General features: G+C 32.9%; 1 protein-coding gene across 5 annotated transcripts in view; it reads right to left on the bottom strand.

Moving 5' to 3' along the window:
- LOC118201143 (uncharacterized) overlaps positions 1–25,850 on the bottom strand; it is a 65,879-nt gene that overhangs the window by 15,584 nt on the left and 24,445 nt on the right. For all 5 annotated transcript variants that reach the window (XM_085825812.1, XM_085825815.1, XM_085825813.1 and 2 more), the window contains 2 exons: positions 13,351–13,450; positions 6,036–6,123 (listed from right to left, as the gene is read on the bottom strand). In XM_085825812.1, coding sequence (XP_085681938.1) covers positions 6,036–6,123; positions 13,351–13,450 — 188 coding nt within the window. The remainder of the gene's footprint in view (positions 1–6,035; positions 6,124–13,350; positions 13,451–25,850) is intronic.

Here is a 25,850-nt window from a genome sequence, read left to right on the forward strand (position 1 = left end):
ATGTTTTCCATCCTTGGCAAGCAGTAGGGGGCGCGAAATCTTCAGTTGTTCCTGGGCGCTGAAAACCCTAGCTACGACTCTGCTGCACTCAGTTCATTTATAGCTGACTGAGAGCTACTGAATATTGCCAACAAAACAGTAACAGACTGGAAAAATTGCCAGGCTAAGTTTATAATGATAGCATTCTAAACAAAGCCTCTGGTAAAATTACCAGGCTAAATTTATATTGATAGCATTCTAAACAAAGCTTCTGGTAAAATCACCATCAGGAATCTTTTGCTACTGAAATAACTGCTGCAAGTTTTAATGAATTACTTTGTCAGTTTATCTAAAAGCTTGAACTAATATTTACATAGGTCTTATGTATTGAATTTGTAATTATGCCTGTCGATTATATAAGTGAATACAGAGTGATATGGGATTGTTCATTAAATAAAGAAGCAGCAGTTCCTTCAGAATTCTGCAAGAGTGATTAGCCCCGGTTGCCAACTTTAACAGTCAGCATGATAATAAATATATACTGAATCTGCTGTTTCTTTTTAATCACAATTGAAATTGAAACTAAAAAGAAATAAAAACTGAAATTTAAATTAATATAAAATAACATTTTGCATAAAAAAACAACCAAAACTAAATTGGGGATCAAAAAAGAATTATTTTAACTGATCCAAAATAACACTTAAAATAAATAAAGAGAGATATACATGCAAACCATCTTTCAAGATACAAATCCACTGCAAAAGGAAGATTCAGAATAAAAACCAAGACTTATAAATTCAAAATAAAACAAATATTACTTTCAACAAATTTACCATCGAAACTAGTCCTGAGAAAATTTTGTAAATATAACGCTGATTTTTGTTGTTAATAAATATTACTTTGTTCTACTGCCTTTTCCATATTAAACAATGAATGGACTATTACCACCATTTAGCAAGGATAGATAGTTGCGGAAGAAAATTTGACAAATTTTTATAACTTCTTACATTTTATATCAGAAAAGCTTAGATGAATTATTTGTTATAATACACAATTAATGAATTTGTAATGGGCTATGGCTTTAAGTAATGGTAGTTCGTCAGTTATCATTTTATAGCCTCTCTAATAAAATTAGCTTTTTTCATAATTTTATAAGAACAACTTTTTCTATACATACTTCTAATTTCATATAGAATAAAATAGTAAAATAATTTCTATAAACGTGTATAGAACATCAAGAATACTAATACTTTAGCCACAGAGGCTCCAGAAGCAGTGATACCTATAATAATAAAATTCTTCCATTATAAGAAAATCATGATACTTTTTTAATCAAGAAAACTCTTTGCTTTTTAATTACACACACACACACACACACACACACACACAAAAAAAAAAAAAAAAAAAAAAAAAAATACAGCTTCTATAAAAACTAATAAAACTTTTAGAAAGATTTGCAACAGCAACAGACATCAGAATCGATGCCAGAATTTTTACAAATGCACGGGTTTATAACAGTTGATGAAATACAGATTTCACAAGTTGAAGATAACTGTTTCCACAAAAACATAATCAACATTAATGTACTACTAAATATGATTTATAGACCAAAAGTAAAATACCTCCTGCAATTCTTGAAAAAGGCTGTAAGTATAAAAGAAATTGGTGATAAATTTCAAACATTATTTTCTATTAAAATTGCATCACATTATGTCATCATAAATCTGCTTTTTTAACATAATGGTTACATTTCAAAAATGGATAACATCAAATAAAATACAGTCAAAAGTCGTTAATTCGGACACCCATAATCCGGAATGATCTATAATCCGGACCTCAAAGCTAAAATCTTTCTGCGCTTGCGCCGCATTGACGCATGCGCCGCATTCACGCATGCGCATAGGCGCTTTACTCGTGCACGCAAGACATTTACGACTGCGCATATGCGTCTGCGCAAGTGCAGAATACGTTTTCGCGTGCGCGTTTAATATATAACGGACGGTATAAGCTAAAATTATCTAATTATCTATTTCAGTTAATGTTGATGATTGCGTTGTTCTTTAATCTTCGAATTGGATCCGGCTTATTATTTTTTGCAGACTGTAAGAGCAATTTTCTAAAAGTAAGCTTGAACTTTCGATTATGTCAAATAGAATTTCCGATGCTGGAGCTCCCAAAGGATCTAGAAAACGAAAGTATGTTTCGATGTCCATCAAACAAAAATCGAATTGCTACAAAAAATGGATAAAGGCATATTCTTTGTTTATCTAACCGTTCCGAAATCTGTTTATCAATTTCACGCTGCTCTGCACGGGGGGGGGGACGTCGCGGCGCGCAATGAACTGGAAGTTGATTTGTCAACACTATCGTTATCTTCAGGGCAGATGTTTTTATTTTATTTGGCTTATAATTCCTTACTAAATGTAGTATTTAATTTCGATGTACTCCGTCTTTGATATGATTTAAATCAAATTCCTCGTCATTATAAATATCACGAATACAAATCAAATAGTTTTCTGGTTGCAATTGTCTAATTTCGACTATGCCTAAGGTATGCTTTACGCATCCGCGCGTTGAAAGAAATGTTTAATAAAGTAAACAAATAAATATTAGGCTTCTTTTTTGGTAAATTTTGATACCCTTTAGATCATAATTGCTCATTATTTTATAAATTACGGTTTCATATTTTTAATTTTATAATTTCCGCATGCCATCTTACCAGATTTAAACTGATGATCTATAATGCGGAAAAATCGATAATCCGGAATCGCCGAAGTCCCAACGAGTCCGAATTAAAGACTTTTGACTGTATTAAATTTTATTCTTTAGCAATCAATTACTGTACATAGTCTGTAATCTGGACTCGTCGGGACTTTGGCGATTCCGGATTAGGGAGTTTTCTGGGTTATAGATTATAAATTTAAATCTGGTAAGATGGCATGCAGAAATTATACCATTAAAAATATGAAACCGTAATTTATGAAATAAAGAGCAATTCTGATCTAAAGGGTATCAAAATTTACAAAAAAAAAAAAGCTTAATATTTATTTGCTTACTTTATTAAACATTTCTTTCAATTAAGTTGTTTAAGTTGCTTCATTTTTTGTGCTAATACTTTCTCTAATTCTCTCTTCTATAAACAGTATCTCTTCTTTTTACGTGCATGCGTAGCGGAAGCGCACATTAAACGTGCATGTGTAAGCGTTTTATGCGCATGCATAAACGCATTGCGCATGCACATAAAGTTTATAGCTTTGAGGTTCGGATTATGGATATCCGGATTAAAGACTTTGTACTGTATAAGCATTTAATCACAACTGAGGATTATAAAAACAAACAGCTCTATATGAAATTGAAATTACACTATAAAACTGAAGTTATAAGTCAAATGAAGACATTGAAAAGGAAATGGCTCGTATTCATATTAAACATGAAAAAACTACAAAAACTCCCATGCAGCAGCCCCTTCACCAGATATGAACCTTAACCATTAGATTTGAAGCTGAACTAATAATGTTCAGTGATTTTACTATTCAGCCACTAGTGTATCCATAGTGAAAAGATGAAAATGGAGTCCTAATACACAACTTTTGTAATATTGCTTTTTTCTTTGTTTATAATATACAGAAGAAAATAATAACTATCATAACCTAAAGCAACAAAAAAGTACTTTTAATTCAAATTTTTCCTTTATCAAACTCTATAACCGCACACACACAAATTAATCATTTGTATTGTTGTTGTTACTAATCTCTATGTCTGGTGTAAGGACATGTCCACAAATTATTAACGTAGCTAGAAGTACAAGACTGCGTCTGTCATTGGCCTGAGCATTCATCAGCACCATACAGGTGACAGTCCAACTTTATGCTCAGTTCCACCCCAGTTTTTAAAGAGATCGCCCGAGGGTGGATCCAAGGATCTCCCACCCTCTTTCCCCTACCACCAACCTCTCGAGAAGACTTTTGGCTCACTGCACATTTTGAGTGCTTTTATGCTACAAAGACTTTACACATTTACAAACATCCATGCCTTCGTCAGCATTCAAATCCGGCCCTTCGGTACGCAGTCAGCATCACTAACCACTTTGCTGTCTGGGAAGCTAATTATTTGTTTCACAGTTAAATTAAAAGACACATTCTGCACCATAAAACTAAATTTACTTTGTTCATAAACTAATAAGAGTAAAATTAAGTAGTTTCCAAGATGCAATTTTAAAACTATCAATCACTAAAAAATCCAAGCATTTTTATACATATTCATAAAATCTGATTCAAACAAACTTTTGAAAATTTTGATAAGGATTTATTTTTTTACTATATTATTAATTTCTTTCATTACTGAATACAACAATGAAATTTCAAGTTGAATTTAGATAAAAGTTTCAGATACTGATTAAAATTATTTTAAGCATTTCCCAAGATTCATAATCCTCCCCCCCCCCAAAATTTTTTTTTTAATTTGTATATTATAGCACTATACTTTTTGACTGGTGGTCTCATTAATTAATAATCAATCATAAATTAATGTCAGGTTTAAAAGATTTACTATTATTAGGAAAATTTACATCATAAGATTTTGATATTTTGAAACTACTCGATATACTTATCAATATATTAGCTTACTAAAATATTACATAAACAACTTTAATTAAGAGAGAAAAATCAGGCATTAGAAAATAGGCAGCATGACCAAATTTTTCAACTTTAGAGGAAGAAAAAATCGATCCCACATACAAATATTTTTTATGAAAATAATATTATTTTTAATAACTTCCTAAATTAAGGAAAATCTACTAAACCAATTAAGCTTTATAAGTGGTTATTATTTGAAATTGTTATGATGCTATAATCTGAAGTATCAACTACTAAATGTCAAATGATAGAAAAATTACATGAACATAAAGAAAAATTCAGTGAAACCTATCACAGAGAACATTCTTAAGAATGTTAAGCCTCTAAAAGTAACTAACATTTCTAAAAATATAATTAAATAATGGTACTTAATTATCAACATTAATAATGGTCTTTAAAGAGATGACATCTCCATACAAGATCAAAGTTACCTGATATTAAAGATGGTCACCTGATGAAAGTTCTCCAATATAAAAATACATAAACATGAAAATATTATGATTTTATTTAATCAAAGCTGATATAGTTTTTATTTATCCAGTTATGAATATTTAAGTATAGAAATAAAGCATATTTAATGAGTAACTATTCTGTTAGTAAGGCTAATCTGATTTTCTGAGCAAAAATGTTCCAAGAAGAGGATTTAGGGAAAAAACATTTCACTCTCACTTAAGTTTTATTAACTTACGATTCTTAATAATATTATTCAAGTTAGCAATAATTTACTAATTTTTGACTATTTTATGCTAGTTTTTATTCTGATGCTAATACAGCAATATATCAGTCTAAGTTAAAATAACACACCGAATGATGATTATTGGAGAAGTCAAACAAAAAGAACCAGCATTATATTTGTAAATTTTGCAGGGCTAGTTTCGATGGTTTAACTATTCAACCATCTCTCTCAGCTGCCTAACTGCAAATGAACGAGATAAGATATGGTAAAATTTACAGTATTACACTGATTCTTATTGCTGGACTTCTTCAATAAACATATCAATCTGTTCAATGAACTTCAGACATTATTACGATGATGATCAAAATGAATACAAGTGACTGTATATACAATAACAAATAATAGAAAAATACTAATCTGCCATCTAGAGGGGAATAAAAAAATATATCATAAAACAGGGATGACTGAGTATGATAAAGTGTAGTTCAGTTAAAAAATATATATATATATATATATATATGGCTCTTTATGGTACATATTATTTTCATTTTAAGATACACAAAAATATTTAAATTTAAAATAAACCATTTAATTACATCCATTTTTATTTCTGGATAAACAAACTGTAATCCAAATATATTTACTGGTAGCACTGCATTCTAATAATATACCAAATCAGTCTTAAAATACTGGCACCAGAAAAATTCAGTATATTAAGCTATACTTTAAAGGAATAAATATCATACTCTGAATCTATGAACTAGATTATGCCACTTTTTACGAGCTTGTGAAGCACTGACTTTATCTTCCATGCCCAAATCTTGAACTACTTTTCTGAAAAATAGGAAAATTACTAACAAAATTTACAAATGCTTAAAAAAAATTCTGAAGCTAAAAAATAGTTTAAACTATAATTCTGAAGCTAAAAAATAGTTTTGCCCACAACAACAAAGGCAAAATAGTTCATTGTCTTTGTTGTTGTGGGAAGCTATTTCCCACAACAACAAAGGAAATGAACATTCATATATTGCAGTACTTATATATTATCCCCTTGACCATGAAAGTCATCAAGCAGCATGGTTTAGTGCCATTTATAGGTGAGCAAGATATCACAACGTAATACCGCTACTTTTGTTTATGTAATCCCAATTGATTCTCAATAAGCCTTTTTTTTTTTTTTTTTTTTTTTTTTTCATTTTGAAAAAAATTGTTAAAATTTGGGGCATGCCACTACAGAACAGCAAGTTGCAGTGGATTATTTTCAAAGTTTTGGGATGCTACCATCAAGAAAAAAAGAAAAAAAAAAAAAAGTCATAGAAATGATATGGCCAGCTGAATGCAGCTGACAAAACTACTTGCAAGAGTTTGTACTCACAGCATTATGAACAGAGCTTCTGGTAAAATCAGAGATCCTAACAAAATAATAAAAATCGATGAAAATCTTGTTACGAATCGAATTGAATACTGATTGTTTATTAAACAAAGAGGCATCAACTACTTGCTGTTCCTTCACAATTTCATAAGAATGATTGACGTAACTTTGGCAGAATCTCAGCCAACTTTCATGTTTTCATAGCAGTCAACTTTCATAGTCAATTGACTAATACATAAGTACCTTTCTTGCTCTAGAGCCCTTCAGTTCATCATTTTTGCCATTCATGACACTACTAAAGCTAGGAAGTCACAGAGAGAAGACAATTTTTATGTTATAGAACAGTGTTTATAAACTACTTTTATAAACTAAAATGGTTTGTGAATCACTTACTACAGTTCCCTTCGAAAGCAATTTTTTAGCATATGTTACCACCAGTATAATTATAGTTTTAAAACATAATTAAAATTTATTTATTTTTACGCTGATATTAAGTTAACAAAAGAAAATTTACATTCGTTTTTAATAGTTCAAGCTTATTAGAGTTTAGAAAATCTTTATCTAATTAACTAAAAACGAAAAATTGGTACTCGCACTAATTAGATGGATGAGCATATATGTTCATTCACCTCATTAGTGTGTTCATCGTTCTGTCCTATGTTTGCATATACACTGGTGTGCAAAAATTAAGGACGAAGTCGAAAAATTAGCATATCAGCTGAACGAAGAGGCAGAGCGGACAGAAAGACCAATCAGGAGATTAAGTAAGGTGATGTACAGTAGCACATGTGCAGATATGCAGGTAGACGAAATGGGTGAGTGTCTGAGTAGTATAAAGCATGTTGTCGGTGTAAGATCAGTATTTCTGGCAAAGAGATTGCACGCCGTATAGCACCGCATAGTTAAAATCACACCGAGTTGCTGCGTCAGAGAGAAATGGCGAATAATCAATCTGTTAGACGACATCTGGATGCTTTTACCCGAGGTCGAATCATTGGGAAGTTGGAGGAAGGCCGCAGTGTGACAAGTGTGGCTGCAGAGTTCGGAATAGCTCACAGCATCGTTTCACGACTTTGGAGACAATTTCAAACTACAGGAACAGCTATCCGGGGGTTTAGTAGTGGTCGTCCATGAGGAATCATACCCGCAGATGACCGGTATATTGCCTTACAGGCCAGAAGAAACAGGCGGCAGACAGCGGGAGAAATCGCTAGACACACGACACAGGCGACCGATATCGCGTTTTACCGTGGCCAGAAGACTGCACGGTGGTGGTCTGTTTGCACGACGCCCTGTACGGTGTGTACCTCTAACGCCTGCCCATCGGAGAAGGCGTTCTCTGTGGTGCCGGGAACACCGGAATTGGAGAGACAATGAACGGGGACGAGTACTCTTTACAGATGAGAGCAGATTCAGTCTAAGTAGTGATTTTCATCGCATACTCATCTGGAGAGAGCAGGGAAGCTGCAATCATCCCTCGAACATCACTGAAAGGAACAGGTATGGAGGTGGCGTGTTCTCGGAGGAGGAGAGGGATCATGCTTTGTAGTCGTACAGACCTTCACATCTTCGACGCAGGTTCAGTCAACGGGACCCGCAACAAGATTCTTCTTCGATATGTGCGTATTTTTAGAGGCGCCATGGGTCCGCAGTTCCTTTTCATGGATGACAATGCACCATGTCATCGCACGGTAGCTGCCGAACAGCTCTTAGAGAGTGAGGATATTGAACATGTGGATTGGCCGGCACAATATCCGGACGGATCTCAACCTCATCGAGCATGTATGGGATTTTCTAGGCAGACGCTTGGCAGCTCGTACCTTACCACCAGTACTGATTCCGGAGCTTCACTTGGCACTGCAAGACAAATGGGCAGCAATGCCTCAACAACTCATTGACACCCTCATTCTCAACATGGGCAGACGCTGTGAAACCTGCCTAGCAGCCAGGGAAGATCATATCCCCTATTAAAGACTGGATTTTTCTTGCTGGACACCCATCACAGGGATGTTTCAGCCTTCAGTTGCATTGCGCTCCATGCTACTTTTTCAATAAAGCTTCTTTTTATCCCTCTGATTTCTCTTTTAGTACATGTTGCTTACATTACTCGTGTCCTTACGTATTGGGGATCTTACGGTATTAAATGTGTTGATTTGGAAAGCTTTTGTACAAAGTTATATTGAAAAAAACCGTCTCGTCCTTAATTTTTGCACGCCAGTGTATGTTGGTAAGAAGCACCATACTCATAGTGTTCTAAATCTATTATTTGTTGCTAGAATATCCATAAGCAATTTAACCAGGAATAAATTTCATAAAATGTTACTCTTGGGAGAAATACTGATTAGACAATTGTCATGCATAGTTTCCAAACATAGAGATTTTTAGCTACAACATGACATACACAGTCAGTTTGACTTTTTTGTCTTTTAGGGAAATCTAAGAGGACAACAAAATGAACCTTTGGGGATCACTTGTAGTCCATGCACCAGACTGATTACAGAGATTGAGAACTACTGCTACAGGTAAAAACTTACTGAGTCTAAATTCATATCCCTTTTATCAAATGAACCAATAACTGAATTAGGTATAAAAGCATTAATGAGAGATCAACTAGAATAAATCATTTCTATGAGTACCTGCTTCTTCTGATAGCATTCTATGTGCCCTTGATAGAATTTGTGCAAGCACTTGTACAAATTCTTGGGATCCTTAAACTTGGGGCACACTTGGGATCCTTAAAAACGAGACCGTGATTTACATGAAAGTGTATGAATTCCTCATTGCTGAGACAATTATGACTTCCAACAGTTCAAATTACAGATACTGGCAAAATATTTTCTTTTAAAATCTTTAACAGGCATTCTTTTGATTGTACTTCAAATATATGGAAAAAACATTTGCTTGATCCCGTTTCAATATTTCAATCACCCTTTTATCTTCTACATGTTTTCCATGATAATACTTTTTCCAAACTTGCCTTCATCAGGTTCAAATACATTTTCTGACTCTCCACACACGTCATTCTCTATAAAGCATATCGCACACACCTCTCCATAAAACATCTTCCAGTCTACCACAGCGTGGACACTCATATGCAGCTCATCCATAATAAACTGATTCATGCATTTCTGACCCCATAAATATGTTAGTTGAAGAATCAGACTCACAGGTATTCATCTGCTGGGAAACCGTATCCCCTACAATGGGGACTGAACATGGACCTGATTTTCTCAGTCCCTATAGCTCCGATTGAAACGCGGTTCACGGCTATACACTGCCAGAGGGGAGCCCTGAAGAATCAGACTCAGAGGTATTCATCTGTTGAGCCCTTTCTTACAATCTCTTTGACATCATGCTTGGAAGGGCCAGACAAACTATATCACCTTTCATATAAATCTGTCATATTTCTTCTTTCAACTAATTTCATACTATTTTTGCACTTAGAACACTCATATACATTCAAAATTAAACCATAATTCATGCATATACAGTCTATCACACACTGGTCACATACAGTCTATCACACATTCGGTCTTATCTTGCAACCTAATCAGATGAGTGAAATCCATACATTCAACTGATTCAATGCCAGCCATTTTGCTCAAAAAATAATCAATGAAAACCGTAAAATGATAATTTTTAAAAGAGCTCAGTTAACAGTTAAGTAATATAAACGGTAAGCCTAAATCTTGAAGAAAAGTTATATAATGTTGCCAGATATGATGAATATCATGCGACCTTAGAATAATTGTAGCAAAAATGCAATGCTGCTAGATTTGGCAAGTTTTTGCAACTTAACGACAATGATCGGTACTTATAGTCTAGCCCCTGCTTAATTTAAGCATGAGGGCAGTAGATATTAAAATCATCTCATTAGGTACATGATGTGCAAAATATGACATTCCATGTGTTAAATTGGACAGTATCTGAAAAATAAATCAGAACAATATTTCATATTTTTTTAATTTATAAACAGCCAATTTTTTAATTAAATTTTGCTTTATATTTACTAAACATTTATTAAAAGTTTCAATGTGGTAAAATCAAACTCTGAAGCTTATCACCCTAAAAACTAACCTTATTTTTAAAATTCTGATGATTAATGTCTCAGGCTGTGTTTTAATTTATTGCCTAGCAAATTTGTACATTTCTTTTTTTAATTAGATCTCAAAATTCTAGCTCCTCAATGTTAACTGAATTTGGCATATATTTTCACTTCCGTGGCTCTCTTTCTTTTTTTTTTTTTTTTTTTTTTTAATTAAACTTACTTGATTCTTTCTTTCAGACTCTGAAATTTAGGTTCAATCCAGATACAACTGGCAAATATTTTATGATTTATTTTTAAAATTTGAGTTTTTAAATAATTTTTACAAATTTTCCAAACATTTTCTGAATTATAACCTATAAAATTTTTACTATCATTTTAAAGCAGAAGTAATTCTAAAGCTGCAAAAAATTAGAGTTCTTTTATTCAAAATTTCCCAAGATATATGTGGCTAAAATTTGGCATATTTATTATAAGTGATAATAATGTTAAATGACGTTTATACACTTTGTTATAATCTTCAATGAATTACAACAATTATTTTGAAATTTAAATATCTAAATAAACTTTTACTGCATATTTCTTTATTTTCATTTTTATTAATAATGTGCCTAATAAATATTTATTAATGATACATGGAAAGCTATTTTTTTTTAATTTATAAAGAATATTAATCAAAGGTTTAAAGCTTTTTTTTTCCTTTCATAAGAGTTTTTAATTTTTTTTAATCCCCCCCCCACACACACACCATTTTATCATCTACTATACAATAGTAAATAATGAAGCATAAAATAATGCATAAAATAGTAAAATGAAGTTAAGTAAAACTTCATTTTATATGCAATGAAATTTATTTTGCTGATTTCAAAATTTTACGTCATAAATGCATAGTATGTCAAAAGTATTAATAAAACATGCTGTCTGCTCTTATAGAAATGTTTAACAGCAGCATAATCTACTAGAATATAAGATTATTATCTTTTTTCCAATGTGTAGCAAAGACAACAACGAAAAAATTATTTTGAAGATGTTCTACGACTAAAGGTATTTTGTGGTCTTTACTGCATAGTAAATTTCTTAAAGAAACTGTGGTTTATTATTGAAAAACTCCTAATTATCATCAGAGACCCTTTTTTTAAAGTAAAATATATTTTTATATAAACACAGGATTTAAAATAAAAACATTTTTAAAAGTCAGATTGTGATTTGTTAAGACCTGAATGCGAGTTGGCGAGTTGCTGGTTTTCTTAATTTAAAAATCTGCATTTAGAAATTGCACATAAATTAGGTTAGTTGGTTATTTAAAATAAGGCAAAACAAATGGAGATTATCTGCCTGAGGGAAGGAATGCTTTCATGGAGGACTTTTCTATGATCAAGCAATTAAGAGGAAAAATTTATAGCATTAAAAAAAATTAAATTATTTAAGTTTATTTAATTATTTTTATTTATTTATTTATTTGCACAAAATTAGTCTTTTTTATGATAGGCTTTTTGATGTTTCTAATTCAAAAAATGAAAAATTTGAATTTACTCGGAAATATAGATAATATTTTAACAAACTAAATGTAGGATGATAAAACTATGTAAAGCAATGGTACAGCGATTAAACTGAGGAGAATTGTTTGTATTTATTTATATCATTCTAAATTAAAATGCAGATAACACAATTTTCTCGTTTATGTATCTTTTTTGAACTGGTTCATTGAAAGACCTAGTGATCGTGCTTTACAATAGTTCTTCTTTTAATGCAGAATGCAGAAGGCACCATGATAAATACTGGATTAAAAAAAAAGTTCTCTTTTAAAAGAAATGCTATTCAAATAAATAAAATTAAATTTAAAAAAACTATATGAATAAAACATGCTTAAAGCGCACAATAAAAGAGAATGAATATAAAAAAAATTTTAAAGTAACTGTTTAAAGACCATACATTTCAAATAATTAAAATGAAATTATAAAAAGAAAAAAATGTCTTAAAGTAACAACTGTGATTAAAAAATATAATATAAAGTAAAAATTATATGGAAAAACTGCTTGCACGGAATGAAAGGAAAACTAGTTTGCCATGAACCGAGAAGTTTATCAAGTGAATTATTTTGGGCACAAAGTAAAAAGGTGTGCCAAGGTAAATTTTTGAATTACTGATTAAATTTCACTTTTCTTCTTAGGCATAATTCATGTCATACAGTTGAAATATGAAAAAAAAAAAAAATTGGGCATGCCATTTCAAAATAGTCCGATTTTGTGCCAAAATTATTATGTTAGAATAACACTATGTACAAATCTGATATACACCCTAAGTTGCACATTTGATACATGAAAAATGTGTGCTCAATTTTGTCAATCAGTCCAGTAGAATGGGAGATATATAACTTTCTCATTTTCTTTTCGACTGAATGTACCTAATTACAATGGAATCAATGTACTAGACATAAGATGATTTGTATCTATACTTATTGGATGCACAAATATTCCATAATCAGAGTCAGCAATATTTTTTCTTTATACAAAGATGGTAGCTTTATGCAAATTATGTCTGTAACTGATTTCAATATTAAAGGAGAATTTACAGTACTTCTATTTACTTTACTTCTCAGAGCATTAACTGCAAAATAATTTTATATAAACCTTTAAATACTTACGCCCAAACACCTCTTGTAGTTGAACTTTTCCCAGCAGCTCTAAACTCTTCTCTCCTCTCATATCTTAACTTTATTAGTTTACTAACTAATTCATCACTCCCTAAAATAATTTTAAAACAAATATTTTATAAATTACTATAGAAATGTAATAAGACATTATAAATTGGTCACAAATCAGAATAAATCATTGTAAAATGATAACCAAGCTAACTGCAACTGCATGGCGTATTAATAAATTTTGTGGCAACAAATATATGAGCAGATTTTGAAGTTCGAAATTCGCGGCACTACATATATATATGATTTTTAAAATTTTTTTAACTATTAAATTACTTTATTGCTATTGTGTTGGAGGTGGTATGTAAGTCAATATATATAGAGAAACAAAAATATAATTTTTGTTTTATTTTTTAATAGTGATATTTTTTTATAAAAAAAGAATAAATCAAAATGCAGTATTCATTTTTAAACAAAATTAAAAATTTGTAATCTTTCTAAATTATTTTGATAAAAGTAGCCTGATATTTCTCTGAAGCATGAATATTTCTTAGAACATCTTTTTCTTTTTTGATCTTCCTATAAAAGTACATGCAAATTTCCTCAAAATTTATTTTGGTGATTAACATAAGTGTCTATTTTAAGTTGTGTCTTATTCACTAGTCAAAAAATGTTCATGATGTTAAATACTTGCTCCATTGTAGCATTAGTGCCAGGAAGACCAAAGAAAAACTCTGGCAATTTTAAAAGATTTGAATAAAAAATCTGGTTCTTATTGAAATACAGTCAAAAGTCGTTAATCCGGACTTGTCGGGACTTCGGCGATTCCGGATTATCAATTTTTCCGGATTATAGATCATCAGTTTAAATCTGGTAAGGTGGCATGCAGAAATTATACAATTAAAAATATGAAACCGTAATTTATGAAATAAAGAACAATTATGATCTAAAGGGTATCAAAATTTACAAAAAAAAAAAAGCTTACTATTTATTTGTTTACTTTATTAAACATTTCTTTCAATGTATGTTGTTTAAGTTGCTTCGTTTTATGTGATAATATTTTCTCTTTAATTCTAAAAACAGACATAATTTCTTGTTCAGTTACAAAGTTCCGCTGTTCAAGTCCTATAATTGCTGTGTCGAGAATACCAACTAATTTGTCAATCGAAATTTTTTCGTTTTCAATAACCTCTGTGTCACTTTCTTCACTATCGGAAGCAAATTATAATGACGAGGAATTTGATTTAAATCATATCAAAGACGGAGTACATCGAGATGAAATACTACATTTAGTAAGGAATTATAAGCCAAATAAAATAAAAACATCTGCCCTGAAGATAAGGATAGTGTTGACAGATCAACTTCCAATTCATTGCGTGCCACGGGGCGTTGACAAGCTAAGTTCAGCAGCAAATTTTGACATTTTATGTTTATTACTATTTAAACGAAGTTTAATAATATCTCTACGTCCATCATGGTTTACTGAAAATTCTGAAGAACATGAATTGCACATAGAAATTGCTTATAGTTTTTTCAATAAATGGGTATTCCTTTCATAGGTGTTTGTTAAATGTACACTTTCTTTTTTTTTTTACCCATTACTTAAAAAAAAAAAAAAAAAAAAAAAAAAAAAAAAGGTAAATAAATAATAAATTAAATTACAGTAAAACTTACCCTTAGCTTATATGTATTACACCATTGATAATTAAAAAATATAGGTTATTGCCACATGGAAAACGTTATTACACGTCATCATTTCGGCAGATTTTTTAAAATTTTGTTAACCCTTATGTAAAATCTAAATGAAGTAAAAATGAAGTAAAAATTTTACACTTTATATATGACAAAAGAAAGATACTTTTAAATGGATATATTTGCAATGAAATTTCAGCAAATGACAAAAGAATTATTTTTAGATGCCATGTAGTAAGGGGATGATATATATTAACGTATGTAATGTGTTACGTACATTAGCATATATCATCCCCTTTATTTTGTACGTTAGTATATATGAAAAGAATTATTTTTAGATGCCGTGTAGTAAGGGGATGATATACACTAGTGCGCAAAAATTAAGGATGAAGTCGAAAAATTAGTATATCAGCTGAACAAAGAGGCAGAGCGGTCAGAAAGACCAATCAGGAGATTAAGTAAGGTGATGTACGGTAGCACATGCGCAGATATGCAGGTAGACGTAATGGGGGAGTGTCTGAGTAGTATAAAGCATGTTGTCGGTGTAAGATCAGTATTTCTGGCAAAGAGATTGCACGCCGTATAGCAGTTAAAATAACACCGAGTTGCTGCCTCAGTGAGAAATGGCGAATAATCACTCTGTTAGACGACATCTCTGGATGCTTTTACCCGAGGTGGAATCATTGGGAAGTTGGAGGAAGGCCGCAGTGTGACAAGTGTGGCTGCAGAGTTCGGAATTGCTCACAGCATCGTTTCACGACTTTGGAGACAATTTCAAACTACAGGAACAGCTATCCGGCAGTTTAGTAGTGGTCGTCCACGAGGAACCACACCCGCAGATGACCTGTATATTGCCTTACAGGCCAGAAGAAACAGGCGGCAGACAGTGGGAGAAATCTGCTGGACACACGACACAGGCGACTGGACGACCGATATCGTGTTTTAACATGGCCAGAAGACTGCACGGTGGTGGTCTGTTTGCACGACGCCCTGTACGGTGTGTACCTCTAACGCCTGCCCATCGGAGAAGGCGTTCTCTGTGGTGCCGGGAACACCGGAATTGGAGAGACAATGAATGGGGACGAGTACTCTTTACAGATGAGAGCAGATTCAGTCTAAGTAGCGATTTTCATCGCATACTCATCTGGAGAGAGCAGGGAAGCTGCAATCATCCCTCGAACATCACTGAAAGGAACAGGTATGGAGGTGGCGTGTTCTCGGAGGAGGAGAGGGATCATGCTTTGTAGTCGTACAGACCTTCACATCTTCGACGCAGGTTCAGTCAACGGGACCCGCAACGAGATTCTTCTTCGATATGTGCGTATTTTTAGAGGCGCCATGGGTCCGCAGTTCCTTTTCATGGATGACAATGCACCATGTCATCGCACGGTAGCTGCCGAACAGCTCTTAGAGAGTGAGGATATTGAACATGTGGATTGGCCGGCACAATATCCGGACGGATCTCAACCTCATCGAGCATGTATGGGATTTTCTAGGCAGACGCTTGGCAGCTCGTACCTTACCACCAGTACTGATTCCGGAGCTTCACTTGGCACTGCAAGACAAATGGGCAGCAATGCCTCAACAACTCATTGACACCCTCATTCTCAACATGGGCAGACGCTGTGAAACCTGCCTAGCAGTCAGGTCAGATCATATCCCCTATTAAAGACCGGATGTTTCTTGCTGGACACCCATCACAGAGATGTTTTGGCCTTCAGTCGCATTGCGCTTCATGCTACTTTTTCAATAAAGCTTCTTTTTATCCCTCTGATTTCTCTTTTAGTAAGTGTTGCTTACATTACTCATGTCCTTACGTATTGGGGATCTTACGGTATTAAATGTGTTGATTTGGAAAGCTTTTGTACAAAGTTATATTGAAAAAACCGTCTCGTCCTTAATTTTTGCACACCAGTGTATACTAACGTAATCCTAGATTGATAGTTAAAAAAAATACATGTATATGTTATAAATTCAAATCACAATTGAATTAACATATTGTTGCGTGCGTACGGGTTCGTTATGAATTGAATGCACAAGTCCAATGTAAAACAAACAAAATTTATTATTATCACAACAAATAAAACAAAATGCTTAAATTTTCTCAGATATTTGTACAATATTACAATATCCCACAGCAGTTAACTTTTAACTACTCAAACATTCAACAGAACTTAATTCAAAACAGCTAGAGAAAGCTAATGCGCGAATTTGCTACAGTCAATAAGAGCAGTTTTCTAAACAAACTCTTAAAACATTTGACAACTAACTCAATTGAGAGGTTTTCCTCCTTTTTATAAGCTTTGTAAATCATGCGCGATCGTTATAGCAATTTCTCGAAATCAAAAAGAGATATTTATTTGTTAAATGCACATGCTCTTGTATTTTTAAATTTCCGGCTTAGCTTTTCCATAATATTCGTCACGTGCCACACTGCACGGGGAAGAAAAAAAAAAAATTATTTATGATTCTACTAACATTAACTATTTAAATACCAAATCCATAACAATATTTAATTAAAAATTGCAGTGCTGTCTGTAAGTGAAAGTATGGACTGCAACTGTGAGTTTTGATCAAAAATTCTGTTTATGTTGGGGGGGGGGGGGGCTGGAGAGAGAAACAGAACTCCTGCACTACAAATTTTCTAAGGTAAATATAAGATGGGGAATTCCCTGTTTATGCGACCGGTATAGTGCAAGTCTCTTAACTTATGCTTGTATTCTCAGTTTGCAATATACACTACTTAAATAAATATATGCATTTAAACTTTTCTCACACTACTGTTTTTTGAAACAAATACTTTTAATTCAGGGGGGAAAATGCGTTGTAAAAAATCAGGAAGGGGACTGAAAATTCGAGACTGTCCCGGGAAATTTGGGACATGTGGTCACCTTTAGCACTAAAGGCCTACGATCTTAACATAATATTATTTGATGCAGTGTCAAGTGTTCATGCATTAGGTATTACAGCCATTGTAAAATTGCAGTGCTACTGATTTTATTAAAATTTTCACAGCTTCCACGAATTCAAACTACAGTACAAAGTCTGTAATCCGGACGTCCATAATCTGGAATGATCTATAATCCAGAACTCAAAGCTACAAACCTTAGGCGCATGCATAAACGCATAGTGCGTTTACACATGTGCATTTAATATATAACGAATGGTATAAGCTAGGCTAAAATTAACTCAGGCATTTCAGTTAATGTTGCAGATTGTGCTGTTCCTTAATCTTCTAATTGGATCTGGCTTATTATTTTTTGCAGACTGTTAGAACAATTTTATAAAAATTAACTTTGAACTTTCGACTATGTCAAAAAAGGTTTCCAATTCTGGAGCTGCCAAAGGATCTACAAAGTGAAAGCATGTTTCAATGTCCATTAAACAAAAAGTGGAATTGTTGCAAAAAATGGATAAAGGCCGATTCGTCTCAAAATTATGCGAGAAGTATGGCATAGGAAAGTTTACTATATATGACACAAGAAAAAGGAACTTTTTGAATTTTTTGTGGAAGCATCTTAAACAACTTACATTGAAATGAATGTTTAATAAAGTAAACAAATAAATATTGCTTTTTTTTTTGTAAATTTTGATATTCTTTACAGCATAATTGTTCTTAATTTTATAAATTACGATTTCATATTTTTAATTGTATAATTTCTGCATGCCATCTTACCAGATTTAAATTGATGATCTATAATCCTGAAAAACCCCTAATCCGGAATCGCCGAAGTCCCGACGAGTCCGGATTACGGACTTTGTACTGTATTACTTCCTGAAAATAAAAAGGGAAAAGGGGAAAAAATACTAAACCATGTAAAATCAATACTAAAGAACTAAATAAGCATTATATTGCACATTTTCTAATTAGTCAAATTCAATTTATTAATGCCACTGCCTGAAATCAACATCTTCACTTAAATAGATTGTGACTGGCTACATTATAATGCACTTATTATGAATTTCTTATGTAGTACTTTTTACTTTCTGCCAAACTGTATACATAGGTATGGGGAGGTTATGTTTTTGGTCCAAAAATTCGACAGTTTTCATAGGGTCACATTTCACTAATTATGTATGTCTGTGCAGGCTCACAGCGACAATTGGTGCAAGGGCGCACAGCACACGGCGGTGCTGAGTCAAAAAGATGCCGGGCAATCATTAAAACAAGCAGTGCGTCTAGCTGCCTGTCTGAACAAGAAAATTCTTGTCTTATTTGAACGCCCCTCCGGGAGTTGACTCAAGTAAAACCTGGGAACTACTAATTAGGATCTGTACTTACGCAGTCTCAGCCACGTGTGTTTAAATTCAGTTTCCACAGGACAGAAGTCATCACTGGTGATGGCTGTTTCAGGCTCGGCTGGGACAGTATAGTACTGTCTTGTCTGTTTGTTGTGGTGAAGCTATATAGTCAGATATTCATGGTTGTTTGGGGTGAAGCACCCCCATTTTTGGAGTTGGCAAATTTAGTGAGGCTTTAAACTGCTTGATGTTTCTAGTGGGTGCCTGGAGCCTCAAAATTGCATATTCATATCCTTCCTTGGCTTTCCCCTGGGATGCTTAAAGCCGATATCTGTATATCATGATGCAGTGTTAGCAGGCCGGATTGGTGGCCCGGTCTGTCTGACAGAGTTTCAGTAACTTCGTTCTGCTGTCCGCGGTTAGGGCCCCTGTTGATAGTAGATGTTTTTACCATCCCTCCAGAACAGGGACGTGGAATGCGAGTTGCTAAGTATTCCTGTTGACCGGTGTGGGAGTGGTGATAGAGTGCCTGGGCCGAAGGCCCTACACCGGATTGAACAAGAAATTGTGCTTTTCTCAATCATGTCAAAAGTAAACAGATAAATAATTTGAATCATAATGAATTTTGATACACGAATTGAGTTCAGTAAGTTAGCCTAAACTTAATCCGAAACATATAGAATCATCAGAATTTTTACTAAACTGGGTAAGTATTAACAAAATGTGCTTGGTCCAAGTTCGAATATTCCTGTTGACTCAACTTAGTCTTAGCTCATTGGTTCAACTGATAGGTTAGCGGCTTCTTGAATTGCCTCTAGGGGTTGGGCCGTTTAACTATGTTAAGGTAGCCTGGAGCTTGCCAGGTCTGAGTGCTCCTTCCTCTTAGCACACTGTCTTATTTGACCGAAAGTTATAACCAGGGCAGGGAGTTCGTCTCTGGTGTTCTCTTCTGTCTTCTAATCCTTTCTGGAATATTTTCGAGGAAATAAGTGTTTAAAATTTACTTTGTAATTTTTAATACAGATATTTTGAGTTGTTATGTATTTTTGCCTTGTCGTGAAGTCAGAACTGAATTAATTGAATGAGAAATACTCAATCGTCTGTGAAAAATGTTTCTTTTTTTGTTTTGAATATGAAAATACTTGATGCTGATGTGTGTGTAAGAGTAGGCGCATTCGACCAATTGCTTAATCCTTATTTTGTGTCTACTGTTGCAATCGTAGTAATATGTGCAATATTTATCTTTTTTGCAATTGATTGTTGTTATTGTTTTTCAACATAATAAAAGGTAAGTGTAGTTACTATGTTAAATTTTTAATTCGGAAAAGCAATGATTTGAGCATAATTACTCGAAAAATGTTTACCTGTCATGTTTGAACCATTGGCGTGTTCTTGGCCATGTAAATTACTAATATCCAAACGATTTTCCTCTGTAAAAGTCTTTAATAAGAATGTTGTTCGTATTTGTTGCAATACAAAATACTAAAAAACCTTTCAATACCCATGTCCGTATTTTCTAAATTAAGATACCTCATACAAATTGATATCTGCTTTTGATGGCTGGCACATCAGGGGTACAATCAAGTAAAATAGAAAAATACTTTGCCTGTTTGACCTCATTTAAAATAATTTGCTTTATATTATCTCCTAATAAGCTAATTGTTTTATTTTATATTTTACCTTCAAGTTAATGAAGCATATTTTTTTTAGTTTGAATTTTATTAATATATACAGACATGATAGGGTCAAATTTTGTGATCATTTCTATACACTTTAAAAAATTATTTCTTTTAATTTGTTACTGGAACAAGGGAAGGCTAAGTTTTGTTTGACTAAAAACGAATGGCATAGATAATTGTTTCAATAACATCGTGCCAATGCTTAGTCTCTTTTTTTCTTCCTCGTACGAAGTAAAAAGGAAGTATTGTAATCGCGAAAAGTTTCAGACAGCATATTTCAAAGAAAATATACATTTTGACCGCTATCGAATGCAATTTAACGATGTTTTTGCGTGGTATCTGTGCGTACGAACAGAATAAAAGACTCTTTTCTTCAAAAAAAATTATAAAACTGCTTTAAAATGAATTCTGAAGAGAATTTTTCGTGGTGTCTGTACGAACGTATGTACGTACGTACGTATCTCGCATAACTCAAAAACGAGTAGCGCTGAAATTTTGTATATAGCACTGCTATAACATGTAGATGTGCACCTCTTATTTTGGTTGCAATCGGCCACACCAAACGTATATAAATATATTTATATATATATCCACTCTGCTACCTGGCTTAGTAATCTCAGTTTCTTTACTCTTATATGTTTGTAAATTGTAAATTTTTTGCTTTAAAAATGATTTAATTATGTTGTTCTTATCTTCCGGTTAAGGTTTTTATGCTTTTAGTAAATCAGTATGCAATATTTTTAGAATTATCAACAATTTTAAAGTTGTTTAAGCGTCGTTAGGCCTAATACTTTTTTTGATGGCTGCCATTTTTTGTTTACATTTGAAACAGCAGGATAGTGGAATTGTTGCCAATTTAAAGAAACTTAGCTTTGCAAGAAAAATAATGCATTCATTTATTATTGCGAATTAAATCATGCTTAATCCTTTCTGGAATATTTTCGAGGAAATAAGTGTTTAAAATTTACTTCGTAATTTTTAATACAGATATTTTGAGTTTTTATGTATTTTTGCCTTGTCGTGAAGTCAGAACTGAATTAATTGAATGAGAAATACTCAATCGTCTGTGAAAAATGTTTCTTTTTTTGTTTTGTTTGCTTAATTTCTTTTATACATCATTCTAGCTTTATTATAGTATTTGAATAGAACATGTGGCAACAATTAGATAATTCTTTAAATGATATAAATTTTGTGCATTCGTAGTTATAATATGAACGAAATATAATACTGTTAAGTGAACCTAGCGCCAGAGTGTCGCTATGGTAAACAAATAGAGTGAATTTTAAAGAATACATTTATTCTATTGTGGTTTATGCACTGTCGGCGAAGTTGATTTAATTCAATCCAATACGTTTAAATGAAATGCAAGAAAAAATGCGTATATTTTAATATTCCGTACAAGGAAGTCATGTGGTGTACACATCAGATTCTTTTAATAAAATTTAAAATTCGGATTTAACAGTTTTATTCTTTCCTAATCATTCTAAGAAATCAGGTTAACTCTTGTTTGACAAGATTTGACAAAAATACATCTAAAGAAATTTACATCCATTTTTTGTCTTTTGGGAAACTGAAACTCGAAACCAGGTTTTGGTAATATCCAGGACCATTTTCTATTAAGGCTTGAACTTGGGATGGTAAAAATGGACTTGGGCACAATCTGGAATCATCAGGCACAGGCAAATGCGTATCTAATGCAGAAATTGTAGATTTGAATAGTATTTCTTCCATTTTTTCGAAAGGCTGCATTGAAGTTAAAGGTATTTCCCACATGGAAATACTTTCTCTTTCTGATTATTAGGTTCTTTTGGTAATTTCAGTGGTAGCTGAGACGTTGATGGACAACTAGTGCTAATAGTCTCAGCTTGGGAAATCTTTGGGTTTTGGAAAAAAATGAGTAATTTTAAAGATCTGGTTTATTAAGGCTCCCTCTCACTTCCCTTTTCATTACATTCTGATACTTACAGTTTTTTTCTGTTTTTCTTCCGACATATGGGGAAAAATGAAAACAGAAAACGTGGAAGTAAAAATAAAAGTAGAAAATAATTATTATCAGAACTATTGCACACTTATTGAACACTTCTTAATAACACTCGGAAAGTCACTGTTTGAAATGTTTTACCTTACTTCTAAAAAAGTAAGTATATCTTAAACCATTGCATGAAAAATATATGAACTATTAGATCAATACAGAATAATTCAAGGAGGTGGTGGTACTCTTTTAAAGTATATAAATCAAATTTAAAGTATGTATTTAAGACGTAATGAAATAATGAAACATTTTCCTTCGGTTTTCCGTATAGTAAAAAATCAGAAAAGGGCCAATTTTTGATTTCAGAATACCTTGTATATTTTTACTTCACTTCAAATCTCGAATAGGTATATTTTAAATACAGTGGTACTCCATAAATATGTCAATCTTTTCTTCTCGAAACATAATAATTTTTAGTTTAGTAAACAAATGGTTCATGGTTAAGAAAAAAAAAAGTTTTTTTTTCGAGTAATTATGCTCAAATCATCAGTTTTCTGAATAAAGCTAACCTAAGTTTAACATAATAGGTAACTGCAGTTACCTTTTTTTATGCAGAATAACAAAAACAACAAGCAATCACTAAATAAAAAAAAAATTTAAAAAAAAAAAAAATGTTGCACAAATTACTACGATTGCAACACTAGACACAAAATAAGAAATAAGCGATTTGTCGAACTCATCTACGGCGCCCCCTGTACCCTTACATACATATCGGCATCACGTATTTTCGTTCACATATATTTACAAGATCAGCTCAGGTAATGTCAAAAACTTCAAAAAGCATTAACTGATAAAAATCAAAGCAATATAAATAGTATAGATCTTATGCATGAACTGCAGTTTTTGCAAACTTTTGGGGTAAATGTAGCATCGTCGGTTGAAACTCTATGCTATATCGTTGTCAATAACATAGCGGTGTGTAGAAAAGAATTTTGGATATATCCCTAGAGCACTTTTTATGTCCTCTTGAAATCACAGTTTGAACCTTGTCGTAAGTTAGCTGCGTACAACAGTTTATTCAGTACAAACTTATTAAATATGTATATTAATTTGTTTTTAATTTTAAGATAATAAATAGTGTTCAGCAACATAGTTGGTATCCAATGCGTTTAGTATATTGATTTCACTTCACTTGCAGTGTTACTTTTTTAAAACATGTTGCTGTTGTCGTTGACTAATGCTCACTTGTCTGACCTATAGTCAGCCCAAGCCCACGAAATTTCTCATGGAAAGGAGCGAAAAATATGCCTATCGTTGGCAACAAACAGCCTTAAGCACCTTACAGGCAGCAGTGCGATTTAACTGAAAATATATATGTTTCGCCTGTAATTTTGATCGACAGCACCCTGGGGTGACAGGTCTGAGAGTCCCCTCTTCCCTTGCCACCAACCTTTCGAGAGGGCTTAGCCTTGCATATTTAAGAATGCCCCCATGCCACACGGACATAATACACTTACAGACATCCACATCTTCTCCAGGATTCAAACTCAGGCCCTTCAGCTCGGCAGTCAGCAACGCTAATCACTATATCTGTTGGGCGTTTTTTTATAACATAAATGTATGTATGATTCTTCAATAAATATGTTTAAGCGTGGGTTTTAACAAAGCACAAAATGTTTGTATATTTAGCCAAAAGATACTATGTATTTTTTTTTTTTTGGGGGGGGGGTTCATATTATTATATTATTTGGTTTTTCATATTATTTATTTCAAGTTTTAACCATAAGTTAAAATCATCACTACATAAAGGCACTTGCTAGACATTTGCACGACGACGCCGATTAGGCTTGGCGCAGGTGAGGCTTGGCGCCTGTGAGTGTGTGTGAAGATTTTTTAATCCCTGATAACTCTTACATGAAACTTCCAGAAATTTCTATGTTCTACACTTAAACTTTCTACATTCATATGAAAAGTTGATTAGATTTTGGGTTTGGACAAACAGAAATGGTACTTTACTCAAAGATAATAATTAATTTCACCAAAAACTATATTAAAATATAACCCAGAACTTTGAAATTTTAGTATTTAAAACTTTTATATTAATAGGAAACACATATACCATTTTAACTAAAATTCATAAACCAGATCTTTTCTAAAATATGTGGCAGATATTATTGACAACAGCAAAAAAAAATCTCCGGTCACAGATAATAAATATGGATGAAACACTGTTAGCTTTCGACTCTCCTGCAAACAGAACTGTTGATGAACCTGGTGCAAAAACTGTATCTGTGCTTACGACGGGGCATGAAAGAACATCATTTACATGTGTGTTAGCTTGTGCCGCAAATGGTGACAAGCTAAAGCCGATGATAATTTTTAAACGGAAAACTATTGAAAAGGGAGATTTTCCTAACGACGTAATTATTTGTGCAAATGAGAACGGCTGGATGTGCAAAACAATCATGCATGAGTGGCTACAAAAAGTTTGGCATTATTGTAAGAGATCTTTTTTCCAACCAAAAGGGTTATTGATAATGGATTCCATGCGTGCTCATTTACTTGAGTCAGTGAAAACCAGATGTCAAAAACTGTCTATGACCGTAGCAATAATTCCTAGTGGTTTGACCAAAATCTTACAACCATTAGATTTGTCAGGTAATAAATCTTTCAAAGCTGAAGTCTGAAAGCGGTGGGAGTGTTGGATGAGTGAAGGATTGCATACGTATACCAAAAGCGGTAAAATGCATACAGCATCTTATGAAGAAGTTGCAAAATGCGTGGAAATAGGTAAAAACATCAAGATTGTAAACCTGTAAACCAAGAGGATGAATGTGACGATTTGGAAGACTTGGACTTAGATCAGGATTTACTAAGTCTTTTTAATTCAGATAGTGAAGAATCAGATTTTGATAGCT

Source organism: Stegodyphus dumicola, chromosome 10 (assembly GCF_044657685.1).
Source record: "Stegodyphus dumicola isolate Sdum_Otavi_A_Nest chromosome 10, ASM4465768v1".
NCBI lineage: Eukaryota > Metazoa > Arthropoda > Arachnida > Araneae > Eresidae > Stegodyphus > Stegodyphus dumicola.